The sequence below is a fragment of the Marasmius oreades genome, chromosome 9 (genome assembly GCF_018924745.1).
Source record: "Marasmius oreades isolate 03SP1 chromosome 9, whole genome shotgun sequence".
In the NCBI taxonomy this organism is placed as follows: domain Eukaryota; kingdom Fungi; phylum Basidiomycota; class Agaricomycetes; order Agaricales; family Marasmiaceae; genus Marasmius; species Marasmius oreades.
The window spans coordinates 1381523-1401834 of record NC_057331.1 but is presented as its reverse complement, the minus strand read 5'-3'; the positions used below and the strand labels follow the sequence as shown (position 1 = coordinate 1401834).

At 43.3% G+C, this 20312-nt stretch overlaps 5 protein-coding genes across 5 annotated transcripts; 4 read left to right on the top strand and 1 right to left on the bottom strand.

Annotated features, from left to right (window-relative positions):
* Window positions 1-517: 517 nt before the first annotated feature.
* E1B28_013364 (uncharacterized protein) lies at window positions 518-1455 on the top strand (the record flags this gene model as incomplete). Its single annotated transcript, XM_043158515.1, has 4 exons — window positions 518-569; window positions 622-807; window positions 866-995; window positions 1044-1455. The coding sequence occupies 4 exons, from the start codon at window positions 518-520 to the stop codon at window positions 1453-1455; spliced, it is 780 nt and encodes a 259-aa protein (XP_043003864.1).
* A 13-nt stretch (window positions 1456-1468) lies between these two features.
* On the top strand, window positions 1469-1756 carry E1B28_013363 (uncharacterized protein; the record flags this gene model as incomplete). Its single annotated transcript, XM_043158514.1, has 1 exon — window positions 1469-1756. The coding sequence occupies one exon, from the start codon at window positions 1469-1471 to the stop codon at window positions 1754-1756; it is 288 nt and encodes a 95-aa protein (XP_043003863.1).
* Window positions 1757-1768: 12 nt separating this feature from the next.
* Window positions 1769-2267, top strand: E1B28_013362 (uncharacterized protein; the record flags this gene model as incomplete). The annotated part of the gene is made up of 2 exons (XM_043158513.1): window positions 1769-1823; window positions 1879-2267. 2 exons carry the CDS (start codon window positions 1769-1771, stop codon window positions 2265-2267), a joined length of 444 nt encoding a protein of 147 aa, XP_043003862.1.
* A 12810-nt stretch (window positions 2268-15077) lies between these two features.
* E1B28_013361 (uncharacterized protein) lies at window positions 15078-18092 on the bottom strand. Its single transcript, XM_043158512.1, has 17 exons — window positions 17967-18092; window positions 17827-17911; window positions 17517-17759; window positions 17322-17446; window positions 17259-17270; window positions 17102-17206; window positions 16969-17031; window positions 16801-16917; window positions 16462-16729; window positions 16296-16395; window positions 16216-16230; window positions 16046-16160; window positions 15825-15998; window positions 15751-15771; window positions 15523-15684; window positions 15451-15459; window positions 15078-15366 (listed from the first exon to the last, which is right to left on the bottom strand). The coding sequence occupies exons 3-17, from the start codon at window positions 17563-17565 to the stop codon at window positions 15244-15246; spliced, it is 1458 nt and encodes a 485-aa protein (XP_043003861.1). The 5' UTR covers window positions 17566-17759; window positions 17827-17911; window positions 17967-18092; the 3' UTR covers window positions 15078-15243.
* Window positions 18093-18181: 89 nt separating this feature from the next.
* On the top strand, window positions 18182-20304 carry E1B28_013360 (uncharacterized protein). The gene is made up of 9 exons (XM_043158511.1): window positions 18182-18668; window positions 18722-18745; window positions 18802-18872; window positions 18924-18976; window positions 19038-19160; window positions 19226-19330; window positions 19387-19448; window positions 19502-19865; window positions 19919-20304. Exons 1-8 carry the CDS (start codon window positions 18421-18423, stop codon window positions 19668-19670), a joined length of 855 nt encoding a protein of 284 aa, XP_043003860.1. The 5' UTR covers window positions 18182-18420; the 3' UTR covers window positions 19671-19865; window positions 19919-20304.
* Window positions 20305-20312: the final 8 nt, after the last annotated feature.

The following is a 20312-nucleotide window of genomic DNA, read 5'->3' as shown; positions in this document are numbered from 1 at the left end:
CCTCCAGTTGCTTTTTCGAAGGCAGAGGGGGATCTTTCTTTGAAAGTCTGGTAAGTGGCTACAATGATGTTGTTAGTCTTGAGAAAGAAGGAAAATATTAAGGGAACTTACTTCTGGGGGAGGAGAAGGTTTCAGGTCCTCTTCGGACTCAATTTCGTCTAAACTTTGAACTTGTAGAGTCGCTTTGACTCGAATTTGAATTGAATTTGATAGTTCTATTTGAACTTAGAAAGAATTGAACACCCCCTCAAAGTAGTGAACTTCGTAGAAAGCCTTAGTCATTTTGACTTGTGAACACAGAATTTGAATTTGTTTTGAACCATATAGAGCCCCACCCTTGAAGTCATATCTTAGAGTTCTCAGTGAACCTTGCTGAGAGCGTCCATTGATACCGACCTCCACAAATCAACTACGCTAATTGCTAGTGTTGGGTTTGGTTTTGCGCACTTCGTGCTTGGAGTATGTTTTGCTGCACCTAGTAGTAGTTTTTTAGTGCCGTTACCGGCGCGCGTGGGACATGCTGGATGACTTTGCAAACTTCTGGAATTGGCGGAAAACCATAAATCTAGGTATGCATCTCCAGAGGTATATCAGATGTTATTTAATAATCATTCCTTTCAGAAACTTCCCTCGTCAAGAAGCTGGTTAAAGCCATTCCGGAAGCAGTCGTTAATGCCCGTGCATTTACAGCATTTACGGACACACTACAGGACGACCACGTGAAGGATCTGCTTATCTGGCAGGACCAGGTTGTGCAATGGGAACAGGGTCTGTCAAACTTCTGTCCGTATGACATGTGTGAAGAAAGTAAGTCCCATTTCCATGCTTACAATCTGGATATAATCTAACTCTAGACATTCAATAGCACTCACACTGGCCCAGGTGAAGAAGGAGCTTGCCGAGGAGGAGCATCAACGAGAGGTGACTGGCATGAATACCTCAATATCAACGTTGAGTGGTCTAGTGATTGACAGGTTGGAGATCGAGGAACTTCAGTACGTGCTTTTGGTTCGATGAATTACGACCGCCTGACATTTTTCTAGACAATCTATTGTGGCCTCTATGACATGCAAGAAAAAGCTCACCGATTTCCAAGAATGTTCCCGCATTACACGACAAACGTCTCTCCTACAACGCATACAAAAATACCGAGATTCTCTCCTGATCCATATACCTGCTCTCCGACCTTTGATTGAAGCTGAACCGCCTGAATGCACAAGCCCAGAGACAATGAACCTTTTCCTCCCTAGCTCCCTCAACGAACGATCACATACTCTCATTCCAACTGAACTGATACAATTGGAAGATCGTCTTCATTTTGTGCAAGTGCATGAATCGCTCAGTCAGTTACAAGCTCAACTTCGCTCCCGTTCTGTTGTTTACAAGAACACATCCCATTTACAGCCTTCACAAGGCAATGTATACAAAAATGAATACGCTCCAGGACAAGATTGAGGCGCAAATTACAATGATAGCAGCTACTTATCGTGCGGCACGAGCTGCCCTGGTGAAAACACGCAAACAAGGAGAGTGGATGAACTCACTGAAGGAGCTGCAGGACACGGATATTCGAGGGATCAGTGAATGGGTTTTGAAGGAGAAGGAGAAGGAGGACTGGCGCTTAGCACAGGAGCAAAGTGGGTTGGGCGCAGATGCTATAGACAAGGTTCTCAATAAGAGAAACGTGCCCACAATCCCATTCAATCCGATCCTGTCACTTGGACAAAGTAAACAAGTACTTTCGTGGATTTGGTAAACCCATCTCACGATGGTGGGGGGTGAAAGGGTCACTGACGGGGCTAGTTTCGAGGAGATCCAGGATAGTGAGTTTAACTTGACGTGTTGTTTGTCTGTATTGCATCACTAATTTTTTTACAGGCCTTCGTTCTGAGTGGTGTAAAGCGCGCGCTCATGCCCGTCGACCACGAGAAGAATTGAGGCTTGTAGAAGAAGAAATGCACCGCTCGATCGAATATTGTTACTACGTGGCTAGCTGGTGGGAAAGGCAGATCGGACGACGAGATGTCTCTCCATTCTTACAAGAGGGTTTGACAGCATACGCGAAGGAGCATGCTCATGTTGAGCGCAATCGTGGCCGTCATTGGGCACAGCTATGGCACCCCATACGCGAGCGGGCAAAGGTCATCCTTTCCCACCTTTTGGATCCACCCCACAACGCTACACTTCCATCCATGTCTCCGTTAGAGGTAGAAGTTGAAATGGATGAAGACAAGGGCAGGGAGGAATCGGACGACGATGGCAATTGAGGACAGGTCAGCTTGGTATTCTTGTTCCATTACAATTCGTGTTTCTAGGTATATCTATACCGTAATCAGCCAGCTTTTTTATCTTTTTGTCAAGATAAGGTCCAGTAATGGACCAAGTTCTCTAAGTTCATTAATGTTTAGAGGTACATCAAAGATGGTATTTTGGTTTCACCCCCTTACATTGGTTTTTTATTAATGGAAGAAAAAAACTGAGTGGTCCATCGATGATCCCGCTTTGCGGAACCATCAATGGAATGAAGAAGCAGCCGATTCATTGATGTTCGAAGGTACCGTCGAGGGATGGTTGTCCATCGATGGACAGGACCATCAATGGAATGAACGAGCGGCCGATTCATTGATGTTCGAAGGTATATCAATGAAAAGAAACTCAGGGAGGGCGGTCCATCAATGGTTTGGACAGGGCCATCAATAACATTAATGGAAAGTATCTAAGGGAGTAGATATATTAATAGTCTTGAGGCTCCTTGGAGCCCTGAGCCAATCATTATAATGGGTGTGCCAAGGTTTTGTACGGTTCATTATAAAGATGTTACATGGTCTGTTGCGTCATGCACTGTCAAGTGGACGATCCTGTGGACTGACATTACAGCGGTGAAGCTGATTACCGCAGGAATCGATCTCCCAGCTGTTCAACTTTTGAATGCAAGATATTATTCCCTATAATCCAGAAAGTCTCTTTGAAAGTTTTTTCACCACCCTCCCATGACATCCATCTACCAAATCTGGGGTGACAAACCGCCGCTCACGGACAACGAACCGTCCGATAGCCCATTAAGGGCTTAGGGTGATGCCAAGTACCGATGAGATTATTGCTATTTCGAAAATAGTTGGCGCGGCTCCCACGGACGCTCCCCAGCCACACATCTGGTACAAAATCTTCGAGACATGATAACTCGCTCAGATTTCATCTGTTTGCCTTAATTCTTACAGATTCTTGACGGCATAACTCAGAGCTAGTGCAGCATACAATAAATTCCACGTAATGTATAATTCCGACATCTCTGAAAAATCCAAACCTATTTACAAGAAAAACATGGAAACAAGCGAAGTCCTAAGTGAATGATCTCCAGAAATGAACCATCAGATAGTCCAAGTGCTCCTTGAGTGTATACACTTGCGTGAGGTTGCAATTCAGCTGCGAGACGCACTGCCACCTTCTCCTCACCACCAACCACCATCATGACCGATGGCAAACGCTTCTCTGATGATTTACGACAACCTCTTACTTTCATGGGCTCGACTTTTTCAAGCCAGAGCATCAGCGAAGCTACAGGATGCAGAAAATGAACACTTCAACGAATTCTTTCTCAACATCAGAAGGGATTATTGTGCAAGGCAAACATGCATGAGCTGCGAGGGCGTAAGAGAGTATTGAAATTGTTCAGCTATCAAGGTATGTAGTGAGCATTTGTCAGAAACAAGGCATAGCTTGATGAAATTCAGCACTCGACTCAATATCACCATATCGCTATCAACTATCTAGCTTACACTGAAGAGAGCGGGGTATTCCATGAAGAAGATATCTTCTGTTGTGATATGCTATCTACTGTGCTAACCTACGGACAGATCACCAAAGTAGTGATTGAGCGTTACGAAGAGCAACGAGCGAATTTCCGAAACCATTTTGGCCACAACTTATGGCCTGAACGAGTTGGACGGCGTGTTTTCAAGAAGACATCTTTTGCTCGCGGGCGAAGGCAAGTATAAATTCGACATTTCGGCATTTGAATTGATGCAACTCACCCAATGTTTTAGATACTCTCTCCTTCCAGCACTTTCTCTCGACGGTGTAATTTATATTCAAGTGACGGAAGGCTCATACATAGCCGCCAAGTTTTACGACTTTGTTGACTGCCTTCTTGACTACATGCAACCTTTCCCAATTGTGGTGCACTAGACAGCCTTTCAAGTGATTTAGATCTTCATTTTATGCAGTCACCAATCCACTGTTTCGCTCATTCTCATGTTTTTCTTGTAAATAGGTTTGGATTTTTCAGAGATGTCGGAATTATACATTACGTGGAATTTATTGTATGCTGCACTAGCTCTGAGTTATGCCGTCAAGAATCTGTAAGAATTAATGTTGAACTTATCGTTTAACATGTGACCGTGTCAGTCACAAGACTTAGACACAAGACTTCATAGACATTAGTAGTTACTCATGTACATACGTCTGTCACTATATTTACACTATCATTCACATGGATAGTTTACTTATCTACCAATAGCTTATAGACCTCACAGTAGATGACTGAGCATTCTCTCACATCTACTTATATCTACCAATAGCTATATGACCTCTAGAGATAACAAGAACCTTGTTACTCAGACACATTCATTAGATACTATCTTTAGTTCTAACTCTCACAGACGTGCTTAGCACGACATAGCACGACATAGCTATTATTATACCTACCAAGTAGTATAAAAGCTAGATAACAACAGCATGTAAAGACAGGCTGTTCTATACGAATATCCTACCTCTTAACTCTAACAAGTTATCATCTCAAGTCCTACAAAGTAAGTCATCCACTGTGCATATAGGCTGACAGCCTTGCACCCTGTTGCTTTCAATAGGTTATGGGCCCCGAACGCCACAAACACCCTAGTCAGTGTCAACGGCGGACAGACCTATGACCCTTTACGGGACATAGAGAAGTTCACCAATGGATAGTAGACATGGCACAAAGGCAAGAGTTATTTCTTTATCTTTTTCCTCTCTATATTAGTATCATGGGCCTTCACTTTCGTACAAGCCCTATCTCTACATTTTACACTTCTTTACTCCTCTGGTCGTGCCCGCACGCTTGTGCAACGCAGACTGAGAAGGTTTCATCCACTTACACGGATGATTCACTTGGGACAACCGTTCGGACCCCAAGTTAGATAGCTTGTAAAATAGTCACGGTCACTTTCGTATTTAAATAAGTAAAACCTCCACTATATGCTATCAGTCATATAAACGCCTAGTAGTTTATAAGTTCGTTGGTTTGGGATCGCTCGTTGGACAATGCCTAAACATGAACCTGCGGGTTTCATGTGAGAAAGCTTGTGTAACTGATGCAGATCGATCAACAAACTTTAAAACAAAAAGCTTTCTATTGGCATATAGATTTTTACTATACATAGTGAGTCCGGGGTTGAGACCGGATCACTGAAGTGACACATGACACATGGAACTAGTTATCTTAATTGATAACGACCGTTTGTGGCCAAACGGACTCATAATCTAGAGAAAGCAGATTGTTTAAAAGCTTTTGCTTACAATCTTATTTCTTCTAGCAAATGTCTTCTTCCGAAGAATCAGGTGTTTTCGTCAAAACTCCCGCTGGATTCAACATTCCAGTAGTCTCTGGTTCTGACAAAGCCTTCTCTGTGAAGAATGATCCAGAATCAGACTTCCTAGTCGCCAACTTCAAGCAATATCCTCTTTATACCCAAATGGTCAATAACACCGAAACTCCTTCTACTGCCGGAATCTCTGTAATCCCGATATTTGATGGAAATGCACGCAAATGGGAAGAGTTTTCTGATACATTCACGAACTATTGTAGAGTACAGAAATGTGTAACAGCATTAACTACTGCGGCACCTACCATTGCTGCTGCCGACCATGCAAGTTATCACACATCTGTCTCCACATACAATACCTGGTCTGAGAAAAATGAGCAGGCTCTTGGTTACCTCCACCTTCGTACTTCGAAAGCTATTAGAATTTCATACGGCAAAGACAAAACCGCTATGCAATTCTTTGACGCTTTAAAGCTGGCATTCCAATCCACTAAGGTTGCCAGTGCGAATGAAGAATATATTAAATATAATAATATATTCATTCAGGATGGTGTAAATCCAATACCGGCCATTACCCAGATCACTTCCCATGCAGCTAGACTCCAGGAGAAAGGATACCCACTTGCGGATAAGCTCATCGCTTTCCAAATAGTTAGCAAGCTACCTCCTTCCTTCGGGAATGTCATATCAATTATCAACAATCTTACTGAGCGGGAGTTTACCACTCAAAAGATTATTGAAATGGTATCCACCGAGTGGATGCAAAAACAGTCGATGTCTTTGGTACAATCGAATACTGCGAGAGTCACTGGGCTGAAGCATTTCAATCCAAACTTTCGACCACAATGGAATAATGGTCAAAAGAATCGGAACTTCAACCCGATTCAACAATATAACCCTGGTGCTCAGCAGAGCAACCAGAAAAAGAACTGGAAAGGAAAAGGAAAGGGGAAGCAGCCACAGCAGAATCATGGTCAGGGTTCTAAAAAGCAATTTAACAATAACAAGAAACAGAAAGGGGGAGGAAAGAAAAATAAAAACTCTTCCGCGCATCATTCTGCTCCTGTTAAAATAAATTGTTCGCGACTAGCCGATGAGCTCCAACTCGTCGAAATACACATGAATCGTGTTGGCTACTCATGGGATGGAGAAGAAAGACAAATTACGTCTACTTCAAATATTCCTAGCACTGCTACCCGAGACCTACAAATGATAGGAACGTCTACAAGTCACAATCTTGGACGACCACTTCCTGATCATGAACCAGTTTCCGACCCAGACTACAAAGACTTAATGGAAACATTCGGTGATAATCCGGATTTCTTCCAACCACCACTTGCCCGATGCACCATTAGTTCCACAGCATCTGATGTAAATCCACAATCTGAATACCAGGTTGAATTGGATACCAGATTGCCTCATACTCTTCCACCATCTCCTGTATTTATTCCTGAAGCCCTTCAATATACACAGCTCGAAGCCACGTAGCAAAATTCCTTTGGAGAACCATCACAAGCAGAAATGTTGATCAACGAAATGATTTTCAAACTTCGAAGAAAGCTTAGGAACAACATTATAGACAACATTTCCCTTACTGATGATGAAGCAAAAAAGAATAATCTGCTTCACGAACTAGAGGAACTGAGCACCCCTGGAAATCATAAAATTATTCTATCACTCAGTTCAGGAGCTGCAGATACTCATCGTCGAGAGTACAATGTCAATATCTACAGGATAGATAATATGACACCAAGACAATTCATCTTCGAGAGTCTGATGGATCAGGACACAAAAATCGAAAACATTCGAATTGAACCACCACTAATGGTTCATACTTCATCACACCTTCATCCATGGCAAAGCGCCAATGATATCAGACGACTAGTCAGGGATATCTCTCTGGAAATTGTATCAATGAACGAACTTGCCAGAAGAAACTATCCTGATTTTGTGCAACTGTTCAAGAACAAATACACATGGAGAGAAAATGCTCCAATTCAAGTTCGTCTCCCACAATGCTGGAAAAAGGTTGTGGAAGAAAATCTAGAGTACAAAGCTCTTGATTGGTATCTTCAAAACCCTCTGAAGAATAAAGTCGATGATCACAACATCGATCACAACTGGCTTACTCAAGTCAGATGTGTCGAACGATATTTTGGTCTTACAAAGACTCCTTCTGAAGAACAGGAAGGACTCTTTGAAGTACAGACTCTAGACCGAATGTGGCCTGGTCGTAATCTAGAGGAAGAAGAAGCAGAAAGGATACGACGATCCAGATCTTCTTGGAATAATTGGGGGGATAATGATGAATACGATTCAGATATCGACTACGAGAAAGATGATCCATACCTATTCCAATTTGGTGCATCATCTGACACCCCAAACAATACCCCTGAAACAGGAGGATTGGTACAACCATCTCCTGAACCTCTTCCAATTCAATTTTGTTCTCGCCTCCAAAGAGAACTTTCCAATGTTCATGCAAATGCTACTATTTGCTTCCTAATGGAAAATTCTCCTACTCCAGTATATGTCAATATGGAAGAAACTTCTAATACAGAAGAAGATACCCATATGGAGGAAACATCAGATCTAGAATGCGAAGTCATCTATGTATCTGATGATGAGCCAGAAATGTCTCTACCAGAGAATGAAACAATTGATCCAATGCCGGATCTTACGGACACAAACCCGAATCGAATCAACTTTGATGATTTCTCAATCAACAGTCCACCTCCAGACTTACCCGATCCAGTCATAACTCAAGAAGAATATCTTCCCGCTGTCATATCTGAACATGATGTGATAAGGACGGATCTTGATTTATCTTGGACCCCTCTCTTCATTAAAAATGGTTTCTATGTTGAACCAATGGTCGAGAAAGTCCAAAGATTCAGAAACGACATGTGGGATCTTGGAGAAGAAGAAATCCTCAAAGAGTACCACAGCAGAAGGACTGCTGGAAAATTTGTGACATCAATGACTATAGGCCAAGGGAGCAATTCCATGGAACTCTTCTCACCTGCTCAAGAAGTAGCGTCGATCCGAAGATCCATGACACTGGCAAAAGCTTTACCAGTAAACTGCATCAGGAACGAAGTTAATCTTGATGATCCACATCTCACACCTTGGACCAGTCACAATTGGTTCCATATCAAGCGACGATTCAATCGGAGATATGAGAGAAGGCAAAAATGGCTCAAACGTAACAGTTTGAAAAGGAAAAGGGAGGCATACGAGGAATGCAATAATGGATTCGAGGAATCTGACTTTAATGAACATGTCAGACTAATGAATCAACTGGAGAAGGACAGACATCGGTCAGCTCTAAGGAAGATTAAAAATCAGAGAAAACAACTGAAGATAGGCAAAGACGATATGTTTTGCTATATCTGCGAATCGGTTAAACACTCCCGTGCTAACTGTCCTCTCAATCCACCTCAAAGGTGTTCTCACTGCCGAAACCCTACTCACCCTGCCAACAAATGTCGAAAACTTCATCCAATGGCTGAAGACTTCAACTGGCCACCAGTTGATACTGGTAAAAGTCCATGGAAAAAGGAGAGCAGGGTAGATTATTTGAAAAGAATGGCAGAAGAAAATAGAAGGCAAATTTCCAAAGCTGCAAGAATGAGTACTGGCGGACGACCCCCCAGACCACAGCTCAGCAACAATTCACCACTGCAGAAGAAATGCTACAAGTGTGGAAGTACGGAACACGTCTTCAGGTACTGTCCACAACGCATATGCTTCAAATGCAAGCAAATTGGACACAGCTGGAAGGATTGTACTAGACATGGAGAAACTTCACAAGGATACATCAGGAGACATCGCTTCTCTGATGGAATTTCCTACGAAGATCGACAAATGGAAGAGTCCGAGACCCCCAATGACTATCACAACTACAACGACTACGAATACAATGGTGAAGACACCTATGGTCGTGACTATGAATGCTGGCAAGATTTCTCTTTTACTTCAAAGCTCAATGCTAATCACTCACTACAGAACAACACTGATCAAACTTCTTGTATAACTACAATTGGTTGTAACAATGTTTCTGTATGTAACAATATATTTGCGTTTTCTACAAATGCAATGAGTGATAAGCAAGAAAAGCAAGAGAAATGGCTACTAGATAGTGGAGCAACACATCATATGACTCCTAATATCGATGATTTTGTTGACTATCACGAATTAAGCAATCCGATTGCAGTTCAGACTAGTGCAGGCAGTGAAGCTAACACGCCTATTACTGGTCTTGGAACAGTATTCATAGAATGTCATAAACCTAACGGCCACAAATGTGTCATAAAACTTTTTCCAGTCATGTACCAATGCCATAGTCCATATCGGATACTATCCACTGGTAAGATCGAACAAGAAGGGTACTATACCTTATCTTACGATCGAGCAACTTCTCTCAGATCCAAACAAGATCATTCTGAAATCCTAACTGGATATCCCAGTAGTGAGACAGATAATCTTAAATGGGTTGATGGAAAGGTACTCTCCAAGGAGAAATCACCTTCAATCATAATGGCTTCTCTTGCAAACATAGATTCATCTATTTGGCATAAGCGCTTTGCACACGCATCTTACAATGTGTTGCGCAAGTGTCAAACTTCATGCAAAGGTTTCACCAAGTCTACGATTCGTGAACCAGCTACAGGAATCTGTAAAGGTTGCGCTAGAGGAAAGATGACAGCTAAATCATACCCATCTTCTAACAAACGCGCCTCTCAGAAACTAGAATTAGTTCATGCAGATGTACTAGAATTTCCAACTCACTCATATCAGCAAAACAAATATTGCTTAACTATGATTGATGACTTTTCCTCACTAGGATGGGTCTTTCCTATACGAAACAAATCCGATGTTTTTCAAAAGATAAAAAATTGGAAGACATTGGTGGAAAACCTATCTAATCTAAAAGTCAAGAAGCTACGCTTCGATCGAGGGGGAGAATTCTTCTCTAGGAACTCAGATGAATTCTTCAAACAACATGGAATCTCTATCCAATCATCTGCACCGCACATACATGAACAAAATGGACGAGCAGAACGATTCAATCGAACGCTACGAGACAAATCTGAGGCACTTCGGCAGCAAGCCTGTGCACCAGAAAGCTGGTGGCAATTTGCCATTGAAACGGCTCTTCATGTATACAACAGAACTCCAATTCATTCCAGAGAATGGAAAACACCTGTAGAAATTTATAGCAACAAACAACCTGATGTTTCATACTTCAGAACGTTTGGTTGTGGGGCTTATGTTCATAATCACAAAGAAGTACGCAAAAACAAACTAGCACCACGCTCAGAAGCAATGATCTTCATTGGCTACGAATCGGGATCAAAAGCTTATCGTTTTATGCGCATTACTAGCAACTCCATCGTTGTTAGCCCCAATGCTACTTTTGATGAATCATGGTTTCCCAAATGCAAACAAGAAGCACCTGGATCTATCGAGATAGACCAATCTTCCAAACCAATCCACTCTACGCCTTTTTCCCAATGGCCTTACGACGGACATGATCACAATGATCACCATCCAAATTCCAGTCAAAAGGACGCTTTTGACGAATTTTGGAATCTTCCCAATGATGACTCTGACAATGAGACTCCTATACCGGATCCTGAATGTAATATTCCCAAGGATGAACAACCTCAGGAAAAACCTCATAAACAGAATCATCCTCCACAACCTCCTCCACAAACTCATAAGAGATCTCAGAAAATAAGAGATCCTTTGCCACCTAGAGAAGTCGAACCTAGAATTCGCATACCTAGAATACAAGAAGGAAACGTCTACACAGGCGATCCTCTTGAAAACCAACAACAAGGCATGCGAAGTTGGCAGAAGACAGTTAATCCACTTGGAATACCTGAGAAAATACCAGTAAAACCGAAAGAAACTGTCATTCCTGAACAAGAAAACTCCGAGAAAGAGCTTCTGACTAGACTTATTCAGGAAGGGGGAGAACAATTCATTAAAACATTTCTTTCATCCGCTATCAAACCAGATTTTGACACAGTCAAAGACTGGTCTTATTCTGAAATCCTCAACCTTCGCCCAAAAGAGGAACAGATAGAATGGTTGAAAGCTTGTGGAGAAGAACTGAAATCACTAAATGATAGACAAGTGTTTTCAGTAGTAAACCGTCCTACACACAAAAAACCAATTAAATGTAGATGGGTATTCGACAAGAAGTCGGATGGACGCTACAAAGCGCGATTAGTAGCAAAAGGATTTTCACAAATCCAAGGCATAGATTACGACGAACTATTTTCACCAGTTGTACGCTTTGAAACAGTACGACTACTTCTGGCATTAGCAGCACTAGAAGACTGGGAAATCTCAGCGCTCGATGTCAAAACCGCCTTTCTATATGGCGAGTTAAAGGAAGAAATCTTTATGGAACAACCAGAAGGATTCGTCAAGGATAAAGACAAGGTTTGGAAGTTACGCAAAGCATTATACGGCCTGAAGCAAGCCAGTCGAACTTGGTGGCATACGTGTACACAATCAATGATGAAAATGGGCTACACACGATGCACTTCAGATGCTGGCGTATATATCTTCCAAGAAAACGGCAAAACAGTGATTGCCATCATTTATGTCGACGATGCCCTATTCATGGGATCTGACAAGGACCTTCTCAATAAAAAGAAGAAGGAATTTATGAAAGTCTGGGAATGCAGAGATTTAGGAGAACCGAAGGAATTTCTTCGAATGAGAATTAGGAGAGATCGCAAAAATCGAAAGATCTATCTTGATCAATGCGACTATCTTGAAAAAGTAATCCGAAGATTTGATATGACAAATGCAAAATCAGCAAACACACCATTACCTGGTGGATACACACCGGTTACCAACACAAATATTCCAGATCCAAAACTTCGATCACAGTTCCAATCAGTAATAGGATCATTACTTTACCTCATGCTTGGAACACGACCCGACATTGCACACGCTGTTATCAAACTATCACAGCATGGAGCAAACCCATCCCGAGATCATCTTGATCGATCAAAGTATATCCTCAAATACCTCAGAGGAACTTCCAAATATACACTCACATATGATGGAAAGTCAAACATGGGATTCATGGCCTATTCTGACTCAGATTGGGCGACAGATCCTAGTAATCGAAAATCACATACTGGATATTTAATCAAGTTTGCCAACGCACCAGTCTGTTGGGTTTCACACCAACAAAAAACCATTGCACTGTCATCCACAGAAGCCGAGTACATGGCACTATCCGACTGTGCTAGACAAATTAGATGGATTGAAAATCTCTTTGGAGAAATAGGATTCCCATTAGAGTCAATTCCACTAATTGGCGACAATCAAGGATCACTATTCTTGAGTAGTAACGAAGTACAAGAAAAGCGAACCAAACACATGGACATCCGCTTTCATCACATTCGCGAATGCATCACCGAAAAGAAGATTACACTCTTCTATTCTCCTACAACCGAAAATCCTGCAGATCTTCTCACAAAGAACCTAGACAAAATCAAGTTTGAAAAATGCCGTACAGAACTTGGATTAACCTTCCACTAATTCTATACCATATGAATTCAGTGAGGGGGAGTGTTGAACTTATCGTTTAACATGTGACCGTGTCAGTCACAAGACTTAGACACAAGACTTCATAGACATTAGTAGTTACTCATGTACATACGTCTGTCACTATATTTACACTATCATTCACATGGATAGTTTACTTATCTACCAATAGCTTATAGACCTCACAGTAGATGACTGAGCATTCTCTCACATCTACTTATATCTACCAATAGCTATATGACCTCTAGAGATAACAAGAACCTTGTTACTCAGACACATTCATTAGATACTATCTTTAGTTCTAACTCTCACAGATGTGCTTAGCACGACATAGCACGACATAGCTATTATTATACCTACCAAGTAGTATAAAAGCTAGATAACAACAGCATGTAAAGACAGGCTGTTCTATACGAATATCCTACCTCTTAACTCTAACAAGTTATCATCTCAAGTCCTACAAAGTAAGTCATCCACTGTGCATATAGGCTGACAGCCTTGCACCCTGTTGCTTTCAATAATTAAGGCAAACAGATGAAATCTGAGCGAGTTATCATGTCTCGAAGATTTTGTACCAGATGTGCGCGTGGGAGCCGCGCCAACTATTTTCGAAATAGCAATAATGTGGACATGGTCTAATTTCTCACCATAAGTACCATGTCCGACAATTGTCTTCAACGCTCCTCATTCACCACCCTCCTTCCCTCTTCCCTCTGGAACGATGCCTGATGCCGCAGCAGCAAACCTGGGGGCATTCGAAAAGATAGTAGAGGCGCTTGGTCATCAGCGGATAGTCGCAGTGAGTTGCTCTATCTAACACTGTAACTTATGAACACGGCTAAATCCAGCTTTTTTCAGCATGTAGTTGGTTCGTTCAAGTCGAAAATCCGGCTCTCTGCTCTTTTAAATTCCTAAGCTACGCCTACACTAATCCATCGTTCATGAGGCCATCATTCATGTGGGGAGTCTCGTTATTGGTATCGTGTTGTCTGAAAGTAAGTCGCGTTATGCTCTTGAAGTTGCCGTTGCTCACCTTTCCCCTCCAGTTGTTCTGAGATAACGTTACCAGTCGCAATTTTCCCACTGCCTAATTTTCGTGGATGTTTCATCACCGGTGACAGTCATATTCTCTATTCGTGCTGGTACTGATTAGTGAGTCGTCCATGGATCTGAAACCCTGGGATGCCGATGCATTATTTCCAGGTACATTGGTGGTGATCCTCCTTCCTGGAGTTGCTGCATGTGTGTCTAGCTTTTTACAACAATAGTACGAGCCACTTATTCCTTTTCCTTTTAGATCGGAGAGGTGGAAGATCAGAACTTGTCAGAACTGTATACCAGGATGGTATATGAATCCTTTTCATCGACACACAAACTAGGCATTATATATCAAGCATTCATATTCCGTGAGCTGATCTATCATCTCATTGATCCACCCGTGTTATCATCTTTACTAACCTCCCCCCAGTAGTCTCGGTGATTAATGTAATCGTTATCCTCACTCTTCCGGTGAGTAAGCTCTGGTATTATGGCATTCGATTCAATTATGTGAACTGACGCTCGCGCTACTTCACACTATAGCCCGACCTTGTCCATCTCTTATCTTCGTACGTCCGATCAACCTATGTTCGGACACACAAGTCGCGCACATCGCAGCTTCGATTCACACGGGACGGTCATGGGGAGTTCTCAACAGCTTTTAATACGGTCAATTAGTTGGCTGTAATGCACATTCTCGTGTATAGTCCATTGAAATATTGTATGTACGCATGGACCCCTTAGTGTACCTCAACTGTAGTTACCAGTACCTATTTCGCATCAATAATTTTCCTGCACAAGCCGGGCTGTCAAACGGTGAAAGCTAGACAAGTCGGTATCGGAAGGTCTCTCGACCGGGAGGAAGGTGTAATCCACGACGATAGCGGTGCGCACTTTAAGAGCCGGAGGAGATAGAAATTATCAACGTGACTTCAACAAGAAACTCATCGTGCGGAAACACGTAGAGAAGTATCTAGTCGAAGAAGGTGCTATAGCTGAAGATTTTTTTGCCCCTTCTCATCTCTGCTCCATATCTTTGTCCCCGAATTCAGAAACCATATTTTTCCGTGGTCCTACCACCTTTGCTTCCAAAGACACCACCAGTAACGCCTCCCTTTTCGAAAATATGATCAATCGCTTCCAACTCCAGGCCACGGGTTTCTGGGAAGAACTGAGGGGGGGATAGAAAGACGAAGAAGGTTCGAAAGTTAATGATATACAACAGTGAGAAAAAAAACCACTCAAGGCAACTTACGAAGTAAATCTCAAAAATTGCCCAAGGATGTCAGTGAGAATTCCGTAGAACTGACCGAGCGAAGCAACTCACAATAGGCACCCACAAAGCATTGAAGACCGCAAAGATGATGAACACCCGCCAATTGATATTTGCAATAGCAGGTGGCGTCATTTCCACAACAGCGAAAACGCACATCCAGTTAAAGAAACTCGATATTGACGATCCGCGAGCACGTATACGAGTGGTACTGATCTATATAACAAGCGAATTGTGAGCGTTCATTTTTTCTTAATTGTTTGAAAATGAAGTGGAACCGACCTCGGCAGGGTAAAGCCATGGCTACGCGAAATTCTTTGTCAGTTTGAACTACAGTTGATGTATGATAAACCCACAATTGGTAAAAACCCAATCCCAAGGAAGAACTGAAAAATGAAAACCATCGCCGTCGCTGCAAATGCAGCCTGTTTCGACCCAGTAGATAAAAGTATGGAAGTGATAATGAAACAAGTCGATAGTCCTGCAGCTGAAATCATCAACAAAGGACGTCTTCCGAATCTATCAACGGTCTAGGTTCCTGGTTAGTGTTGCGTCACACGAATCGAAAGTTACTCACCCAGAGTGGAATAAATGAAGCAAACATGTACGTTATGGACGTGCAGCCACCAAGGATCAACGAGAGGTTCCTCGATAACCCCATGGTTTGTTGGTAGACAACAGGCGCAAGGTAGCTGTGACGAGGTTATGAGGGCCGTTAGAATTTCAGAACAAGCGCAAGCGACATACTTGATCATATTTGACCTGGATGAAGAACGAAAGAAATGAACGATTTGGGATAGAGAGCAGGTAAAAATCGGCCAGCGCACCCAGTGAACTGTTGCATAACGTTCACACCGATGCAAAGGCAGATCCTCCGAAAATTGCCAATCGGTCCACCTTCAAAGAGCTCCCTGTATCTGAACGGCCCTGATAGAGAGAAGTTTCGGTCACGGAACCAGTTGAATGACCGAAATGAGAGAGAATCCTACGGACCACCTGCACTTTCTTGTACCAACGAAACCTCAATTTCCTTCTTCACCCGTACGACATCCGGATGGTCCACGGAATCTTGGTCTTCTAGAATAGCAATCACTTTGACACCTTCTTCCTCATAGCCATGCGCAAGCAACCATCGTGGGGAGTCCGGGAGAACCATTCCTTGTAGCAGTAGACACAAGGCGAAGAATGCTTGAAAACCGATTGGAAGCCGCCATTGTACTGGTCCTTCAACAAAGCTCATGCCATAATCTAGCCAATATGCCTGTTTCATCGCAACGCCAGATTAGCACACAGGCAAACTCCAATACGCAAACCTGAAAGATGAAAACTTACAATCACTAGCCCAATAATCGTCAACGTAGAGTTCAAACAAACAAGCCTTCCTCTTATTTTACCCCCGCAAGTTTCCGACTGATACACGGGGATGGAAGACGAATTAAACCCGTTACCCTGACAACGAAAACATCAGATGGTTGCTGGAAGGGCAGAAAAATCGCTCACGATGCCAGTCACGATTCGCCCAACGTAGAGTTGAGCAAGGGTAGTTGAGCTCGTTAATATAGCCTAAAAGTGGAATAGAAATATTTATGCGCATGGACACAAATTTGTAGTAGAGCGAAAGTCGAGAACATACCGTACCAACCAACATCGTAGATGCGCCCGCCATAATCATCCTCTTGCGACCAATTGATTCGCCCCAGAAAAATACTATCAAGCTCCCAATGGCGCAACCGATATCCTTTGATAACGCTCAGTCGTAAGCGGCAAACAAAATAGGTGCAGCTTCATACGTAGATAGCCACCTAAGGTCACTAAGATCAGTCGACGTTCCTTAATTATGATTGAACACGTACAATCGTCCCTTGAGTTGTAGGCCCAGGACGTCCAAAATCCCTCCCGAACTGGTTATCAGCACCGATTATACCACTCATCACACCTTGGTCATATCCGAGTAGTAAGAAACCTTGACAACAACATGCTAAAAGCACCACGGAAAATATCTTCAATCGACGAGGGACTTGCGAGGTCGCATGCCAGAGCACACGTACCTGAGATAGCCCATACCATATATTTTCCTCGAACTGGTAGTATCCACATCTTCGTCTTGTGCGCACGGTAGAACTGATTTTGTCGGTGTGATGCGTTGGAATATGACCTTCAAGTTGACGACACGTCCCTTTTTATAGATTCATGCGCTTGAGTATATCCAAAGGGATCACGATGGACTGGTCATGACGTCAAACGGCAAATGGTGTTCTATTATCCATCTGAAAGTTGAAAAAGGGCTTCTCCTGAACGGGGATATTATCACCACAGTGAATTACATACTAGAGAAAACGTACTAAGTACGGGCCGTACAGCACTGTGTTTTCCACAAGCTATGGAGGTCAGAGGATTCCAAGTATTCTCCCGTAATTGACTTAGATTCCAGAGCAGTAAAGCACTGTTGGACCTACTAGTGAGTATCTGCGTAAGATGAACTGTAAAGGATATCAAACCAGGTGGACCTAGCTGGCGCGTATGCGTAAGGTAGATCTCCTATCATTCGCGGGCCTTCAATGAGCTCGAGGTAGTCGGTCGAGCGGTGGTCGTTCAGTGGAAGGAGTCGACGAAAGGTACAGCTCGCGCTCACGTGGGGGGCTCTGATCGGACCGTGTCAGGCACGCCACACGAGCTTGTCCACGAGCCCACATTCCCACAGATCAGCAGGACTTATCCCCTTTTCCCAGCCTTTTCTACGTCGCCAGGACTCGTGAAGATATACTGACTATTCGAACCCCCGACTAGTTCTTAAACGTTAGTAACGGAATAATAGGAGTACCACAGCAGCGTTATTCCACGGAGGATCGAGGTCACGTAGGTTGTCGCACGACGCAGGCTGTACGACCCCCCACTCCACGACTTGCTCGCACCTTGCAGGTCGCATCGTAGAACGGTGCTTGCTACAATTTCATGCCTTCCGACGAAAGTATTAGCACCCGTCTGAAAGAAAGCGTGCCAAACTGGACTCCAAATTCGAACACCTTCAACATTGGCTCCCACTCTCAGCAGATCCTGTTAGGTGGTTTTATTGCAGGATCAGTGACGACCATTGTAGCGTTGAAGGTCTATACTCAGTCATTCCGAAGAATCAAAAACGGTAATTGGATTACCCCCGACATGTTTGCCAAGAAGCGATGGATCAAAGGCGTGGCGACCAAGTGTGTGCTCCTCGAATCTCTCTTCTAACGGAAGTTAATTCACCTGTCGATAGCGTAGGAGATGGGGATAATTTTCGGTACACTCTTTTGAAGTCTCAACGGCTCGAGGTCCGATAGTGTGCCGTATTTTTAGGTTATACCACACACCTGGGATTGGATGGCGATGGCCCGTCAAGTTTCGAAGGATCCCTGTGAAAAGTAGAGGTGCGTAAGGTCTCAGGATCTACATACGCAATGGACTTACCCATTGCACAGAACTTAAAGACCAAACTATTCATATCCGAATTGCTGGATTCGATGCTCCCGAGGTTGGAATTTGTCAATTTACTTCCACTTGGCCGCGAGCTGATCTTGCCACATATAACTTAGGGAGCTCATTTCGGCCGACCCGCTCAACCTCACGCTGCTGAAAGTCTAACATGGCTGAAAGATCGCATTACGGGGAAAACATTGTACTGCCAGGTGCATCAGCGCGATCAGTATGCTCGCATTGTTCGTACACCATCCTTTTTAACTAAAAAATGATCCAATGCGAGTTATCGACGCCTCTTAAAAAGATTGCAGATGTCGTTATAAAACGCAGCTTTGCCCCAGGGTCTCTTCTGGCAAACAGTCTGGCGATGGAAATGCTCAGGGCTGGATGTGGTACTGTCTATGAACAGGTGAATCCTTCTGTCATCTAAACCGAATATCCTTGTTCATGTTGTTTTCCTCAAAGGCTGGTGCCCAATATGGTGTCAGGGGAAAAGAGGAATTCTTGAAAGCAGAGTTGGAGGCAAAGTAGGAACAAACCCCCGTCTTACTTCCTAAATGTGTACTGAACCGAAGGCCAGAAATGCGCGTCGAGGGATGTGGCAGAAAGGAATAGGAGGAGAAAGCCCTGCGGAGTACAAGCGCCGTTACGCTCAACTTGAAGCTGGAAAACAGGATGTTAAATCTCAATCGCCGCCCGACGAACCTGCCCCTCGCAAAGGATGGTTCAGCCGCTTATGGAAGAGATGAATTGATATAACTAATTTGATAGATTCCAAACATCGTTCCCGGTTAAATTATATCTATCTTAGAGCTTCCGGCACTGCTGAAGCTTTTCATTTATAGGATGTTGCAAATGTTTGGGCGCACCATATTCCATGGGCTACTCATCAACTTTCGATTTGCAGATGATTCAGATCGACGATCATGGGCAAGTTGTTATGAGTAAGTTTTATTCGCGTTTCGGTTTACGGTTCTGAGCTGTTCCTGACGCTAAGAAGTACGACTTTTACTTCAATCTGTATGTCCCTTTCAATCATGCTTTCTAGCGATGTAATGGACTGGACTACTTATATGGCGTACCTCGGAGGTGGTGACTTGTGGATATAAAAGGACCTCAGTCGACACTCAACGTGCTACATGAGAATTTCTACCCGATCTGCTTCATTGGGCGCTGTCCTAGATTTAACCCTGCGCGGTCGCCCTGAGTTCCTAAGTAATACTATGGAACCCATGGAGCCAACGGATGACAGGAACACATATAGGCTAATAACTTCTGCTGGGTACTGCCGTCGCCAGATTGCTGATTGTATACTGTGTGAATCGCATTGTAGCCTGACAGGCGTCTCAACCATTTTTCACTCAAACCTCGGACTACCACCGCCTCTCTCT

Bases quoted from the DNA above. Each gene is read 5' to 3' on its own strand.
- E1B28_013361 (XM_043158512.1), bottom strand. From the start codon at position 17,565: ATGTGGATACTACCAGTTCGAGGAAAATATATGGTATGGGCTATCTCA. The intron at 16,396-16,461 runs GTCCGTAGGATT...TCTCTCTATCAG, and splicing joins GGTACAAGAAAGTGCAGGTG to GGCCGTTCAGATACAGGGAG. The intron at 15,999-16,045 runs GTGAGTAACTTT...CCAGGAACCTAG, and splicing joins CTTCATTTATTCCACTCTGG to ACCGTTGATAGATTCGGAAG.
- E1B28_013360 (XM_043158511.1), top strand. From the start codon at position 18,421: ATGCCTTCCGACGAAAGTATTAGCACCCGTCTGAAAGAAAGCGTGCCA. The intron at 18,669-18,721 runs GTGTGTGCTCCT...ACCTGTCGATAG, and splicing joins ATCAAAGGCGTGGCGACCAA to CGTAGGAGATGGGGATAATT. The intron at 19,449-19,501 runs GTAGGAACAAAC...ACCGAAGGCCAG, and splicing joins AAAGCAGAGTTGGAGGCAAA to AAATGCGCGTCGAGGGATGT.